We start from the raw sequence: 5,836 nt of genomic DNA on the forward strand, positions 1-5,836 counted from the left end.
TATATGTACCACAGCTTTCTTATCCATTCATCTGTTGATGGACGTCTAGGTTGCTTCCATGTCCTGGCTATTATAAACAGTGCTGCGATGAACATTGGGGTACACGTGTCTCTTTCAGTTCTGGTTTCCTCAGTATGTATGCCCAGCAGTGGGATTGCTGGATCATAAGGCAGTTCTAGTTCCAGTTTTTTAAGGAATCTCCACACTGTTCTCCATAGTGGCTGGACTAGTTTGCATTCCCACTAACAGTGTAAGAGGGTTCCCTTTTCTCCACACCTTCTCCAGCATTTTATTGCTTGTAGACTTTTGGATCACAGCCATTCTGACTGGCGTGAAATGGTACCTCATAGTGGTTTTGATTTGCATTTCTCTGATAATGAGTGATGTTGATCATCTTTTCATGTGTTTGTTAGCCATCTGTATGTCTTCTTTGGAGAAATGTCTATTTAGTTCTTTGGCCCATTTTTTGACTAGGTCATTTTATTTTTCTGGAATTGAGCTGTAGGAGTTGCTTGTATATTTTTGAGATTAGTTGTTTGTCAGTTGCTTCATTTGCTATTATTTTCTCCCATTCTGAAGGCTGTCTTTTCACCTTGCTTATAGTTTCCTTTGTTGTGCAGAAGCTTTTAAGTTTAATTAGGTCCCATTTGTTTATTTTTGCATTTATTTCCCAAAGCAATTTATAGATTCAATGCAATCCCTATCAAGCTACCAATGGTATTCTTCACAGAGCTAGAACAAATAATTTCACAATTTGTATGGAAATACAAAAAACCTCGAATAGCCAAAGCTATCTTGAGAAAGAAGAATGGAACTGGAGGAATCAACCTGCCTGACTTCAGGTTCTACTACAAAGCCACAGTCATCAAGACAGCATGGTACTGGCACAAATACAGAAATATAGATCAATGGAACAATATAGAAAGCCCAGAGATAAATCCACGCACATATGGACACCTTATCTTTGACAAAGGAGGCAAGAATATACAATGGATTAAAGACAATCTCTTTAACAAGTGGTGCTGGGAAAACTGGTCAACCACTTGTAAAAGAATGAAACTAGAACACTTTCTAACACCATACACAAAAATAAACTCAAAATGGATTAAAGATCTAAACGTAAGACCAGAAACTATAAAACTCCTAGGGGAGAACATAGGCAAAACACTCTCCGACATACATCACAGCAGGATCCTCTATGACCCACCTCCCAGAATATTGGAAATAAAAGCAAAAATAAACAAATGGGACCTCTCCAGCATTTACTGTTTACAGACTTTTTGGTCATAGTCGTTCTGACTGGTATGAGATACGCCTCACTGTAGTTTGCATTAGCTTTTCTCTATAGTCAGCCATGTTGAGTGCCTTGTCAAGTGCACGTTGGCCATCTGTAGGTCTTCTTTGGAGAAATATCTCTTTAGGACTTCTGTCCACTTTTTGACTGGGTTGTTTTTGGTTTTGTTTGTTTGATATTGAATTGTGCGAGTTGTTTGTATAATTTGGAAATTCATCCCTTGTCAAATGCATTGTTCTAAATATTTTCTCCCAATCCATAGGTTGTCTTTTCATTTTGTGTATGGTTTCCTTTCCTTCTTATTTACTAAGTCTCATGTTTTTTCTTTTGTTCATCCATAAACATAAAATATGAAAATGCAAGTCTTTCACAAAACTCTGTCTATAAGTAAGGCCACCACTTTCGACTTCAGCCTCTGTAGTTGGTACAGTATTGAAACACTTGCACATCCCTTGCAGAGCCACAGCCCTGATGCTCCTTGGTGCCCTAGCCCCACCCTGGCCCCCCCGACCCCTCTCCTGAGACCACCCTGAACCCCCACAGTGCAGAGCTAATGCCGATTGGCGGGGAGTCTCCAGGACCCCATTCCACCCTGCTCTGTGTCTGTTGCTCCCATGCTACACCACTTGTCCAGTATTTTGAGTATCACCTCTGCTTATAACTTTTTATGTATTATCATCACAGGTGCTTTCTAAGATTGATTTCCTTTCTCAAAATCACTCCCTAATAAACACCTATTTTATGAGCCAGTTCTAATCATAATTGTGAAGATGATGCAGCGTGGGCATAAAGCTGAGGGCAGGTTTGTGAAGGGTAAATGATAACATTCTCCTTAATGTAAGAACCCTTGGCACTGATATTTTGTAATCATGTCTCAATCTTGGATTTGCTTTTCTCTGTGTACTTGACAGCTGCAACCCCTGGGCTGCAACATGATTAATGTTTCCAGTGATGAGCACGGGATTATTCCAGACTCCCTCAGAGAAATACTTTCCAAATGGAAACCAGAAGATTCAAAGGACCCTGAGAAAAACAGCCCCAAATGTCTTTACACTGTCCCAAATGGCAACAACCCCTCTGGGAACTCATTAACAGCTGAGCGCAAAAGGGAAATCTATGAGGTATTTTCAAAGAAGGTGTTACGTACTTGTGTGCTTGTTTCTTTCTGACTCTTTAGAAGAGTACTCTCAAGTTCCTTCTCTTATTAGCCCCTTGCTCACAATGAAGATGGTTTTTAATAAAACAAAGTCATCTATACCAGTGTTGCCACAAATTTAAACACAAGAATTTACTACAGTCTGGTTGACTATGATGTTTCTTTCCCTTTAATTGATATTTTCACTGAAAGAGATGCTACTCTTGGTGGGATGTTACACTCACCTCTTACACCCATCTCTTCTTTCTGTCTTCTCTTCATCCCCCACCTCCACCCCATACAGTGGCTCCTACCACCCACGTTACTCAAACCCACCATCTCCTTGGCCACACTCCCTCCCTAACCTGTGAGCACTTTGGAGTTACCCACCCCGACCCCCACACCAGCCCTTGACATCCTTCCTGCTCTAGTGTGGACCTACAGTTCCTCCTCCAGCCGCTTCACCCCACACTGCAAACAGTATCAAAGTCCTTCACCTGCCACATGCAATGATGGAACCTGGGCCTCTGTGTAAGGCTAGGGTCTCTCATATCCTTCCTTCTGTCCCTTAAACATCTATGCCTTCTAGAAACTTCTGTCCCTAAAACATGCCAAGTATTTTCTGCCTCCACGGCCATTGCTCCCTGCTCTCAGTCTAAACATCTCCCCCAGCATCTGCACAACTGATCCTTCCGGTCAGCCTGAGCTCTCCTGCAGCTTCCCTGTCTCTCTCTCAAACATCAGCCTCTTCAACCATCTGCCAGGCCCTCAGAACCTCCCACCTGATCCTCCTCTGGTCACTATCTAGGAGCTCAGGTTCTGTCTTTACCACCAGAATGAAAGTTCTGTGAGGACAGAGCCTTTAGGGCTGGTTCCCCCTCCTAGGACAGCGGGGCCTCAGTAGTTGCTGGGATGAATGAATGAGTGAGTACAAAGAACTTTGATACCAAGTGATTTTCATCTTAGATAACTCTTAAGAAATAAATATGCTCCTTCAACCTTTTTGTAGCTCGCAAGAAAATATGACTTCCTCATCATAGAAGATGATCCTTACTATTTTGTGCAATTCAACAAGGTAAGTGATGGTATCAACTCCACACACAATCAGTAGATAAGTGGTTGTAAGTTACTGCACTGCTTTGATTTTAACCTGGATCCTGAGTGTTTTCATCTCTGGAGGCTTACTTTTTTTCTAGAAATTCCCTACTTTTAGAATAGTGGCTGGCTCTCTGTGTCAGGCACATGAAGGAACATGTGAGTCAAGGTGAGGGTCGTCTTGACTCCACATCCTGATCCTAGTTCCATAGATGGTACCAGGGATGTGGAGTGGGTGTCTCCTGGGGTGTCAACCTCAGTCTCTCAGGGGAGGCTGATGGGCTGGAGGACTTGGGAGCTGTGTTCCGAGAAAAGGCAGAGGGCTGTGCTCAGTCAGTGATGTACTGTGAGCAGAGGAGGGCTCTCCTAGCATCATGCTCCCTGCCTGCCATCCCTGTCGCGTAGGAATGGGAATGCACCTGCACAATAAAGGACTTCTAGATCCTTCCCCAGTGTCCACATGCACCACTGTCCCCGAGCACTCTTCCCTAGGAGACAACAGTAATGGCCCAGACTCCAGCGCCCGGTTCCTCAAAATCTAACACTAGAATTGCTCTCAGGACTGCAGAGAACAGACACACGGATTCAGTCCCCACTACAAATCTACTGAAAAGAAACACAATTCTTGGCTTTTTATCTATTTGCCTATCATGTCTGCCTGCCACCCACCCTAAACACGACCATGACCCCCTTCCCTGTGGGCATTTACTTTGAAATAAATGTGGAAGGTTCGGCATTGCATGCTGACTACATGGCTCATCTTCATTTATACTTTTTCAGGGTTTCTGGTTGTTCTAAGGGTCAGCATTCCCTTTCTAAACAGCCCTGCATGCTGATGACCCTCTTCATTGTGGTCTTTTCCAAACTAGTTTTCCTGGAATCCTTCCTGGGAAACTGTTCATCCTGGATCTCAAGCCTTGGGACAAGGAGGTCCTAGGTGAAGTTTCCCCATTCTGCACAAAGTAGGGATACAGATCTAACAGATATAAATATTGTATGTATCTTCCATTTCAAGCCCTGGGCACCGACATTTCTCTCCATGGACGTGGATGGGCGTGTGATCCGAGCTGACTCTTTTTCCAAAGTCCTGTCCTCGGGGTAAGGTCCTGGTTCTGCCTTCAGGCTGCAGATAAAGGTGACAGGGCTGTCCCTCAGCATCTTTAGTGCAGACAGTTCTTCTCACTTAAGATGCTTGTATACATTCACCTTAACACATCTGTTAGATTATTACTATTACTAACAGATTTTCTCCCAATCCATCCTCAGTGGTCAAATTAAGTTATAGGTGTAGGGGGACTGCTCAGGTTTTTGGTTGCATGTGTGAAAAAACACATTTAGAAATATATGGTCAGATATGCATTCTATTTTAAGTGTACAATTAAATTTAAATCCGTATTTTAAATAAGAAGTAGTGTCACTAGAAGGTGTTAACTGTCTAGATTCCTTTGTCCCCAGGTTACAACCTCCTTCCCCATGACCTCAGTAACATGATGTTAACTGATGTAGCAGCGTTGACAATATGCCTTTTCTGTCTTTGTGCAGGTTGAGAGTAGGGTTTATAACTGGTCCAAAGCCCTTGACTGAGAGAATTGTTTTACACATACAACTTTCAACATTGCACACCAGCACTTTTACTCAGGTAAGGACAATTTCAGTTCAGTTCAGTTCAGTTCAGTCACTCAGTCGTGTCCGACTCTTTGTGACCCCATGAATCAGAGCACGCCAGGCCTCCCTGTCCATCACCAACTCCCGGAGTTCACACAGACTCACGCCCATCGAGTCGGTGATGCCATCCAGCCATCTCATCCTCTGTCGTCCCCTTCTCCTCCTGCCCCCAATCCCTCCCAGCATCAGAGTCTTTTCCAATGAGTCAACTCTTCGCATGAGGTGGCCAAAGTACTGGAGTTTCAGTTTTAGCATCATTCCTTCCAAAGAAATCCCAGGACTAATCTCCTTCAGAATGGACTGGTTGGATCTCCTTGCAGTCCCAGGGACTCTCAAGAGTCTTCTCCAACACCACAGTTCAAAAGCATCAATTCTTTGGTGCTCAGCCTTCTCCACAGTCCAACTCTCACATCCATACATGACCACAGGAAAAACCATAGCCTTGACTAGACAGACCTTTGTTGGCAAAGTAATGTCTCTGCTTTTGAATATGCTATCTAGATCGGTCATAACTTTCCTTCCAAGGAGTAAGCGTCTTTTAACTTCATGGCTGCAATCACCATCTGCAGTGATTTCGGAGCCCAAAAAAATAAAGTCTGACACTGTTTCCACTGTTTCCCCATCTATTTCCCATTAAGTGATGGGAC

At 43.5% G+C, this 5,836-nt stretch overlaps 1 protein-coding gene across 1 annotated transcript in view; it reads left to right on the plus strand.

The window, feature by feature from the left end:
- The window catches only part of LOC104997843 (kynurenine/alpha-aminoadipate aminotransferase, mitochondrial-like), a 37,257-nt gene that overhangs the window by 13,606 nt on the left and 17,815 nt on the right, over positions 1–5,836 (plus strand). The window contains exons 5-8 of the mRNA XM_010852774.1: positions 2,206–2,415; positions 3,439–3,504; positions 4,540–4,622; positions 5,067–5,163. Of these exons, the coding sequence (XP_010851076.1) occupies positions 2,206–2,415; positions 3,439–3,504; positions 4,540–4,622; positions 5,067–5,163 (456 nt within the window). The remainder of the gene's footprint in view (positions 1–2,205; positions 2,416–3,438; positions 3,505–4,539; positions 4,623–5,066; positions 5,164–5,836) is intronic.

Source organism: Bison bison, unplaced genomic scaffold (assembly GCF_000754665.1).
Source record: "Bison bison bison isolate TAMUID 2011002044 unplaced genomic scaffold, Bison_UMD1.0 scf7180017864316, whole genome shotgun sequence".
Lineage (NCBI taxonomy): Eukaryota > Metazoa > Chordata > Mammalia > Artiodactyla > Bovidae > Bison > Bison bison.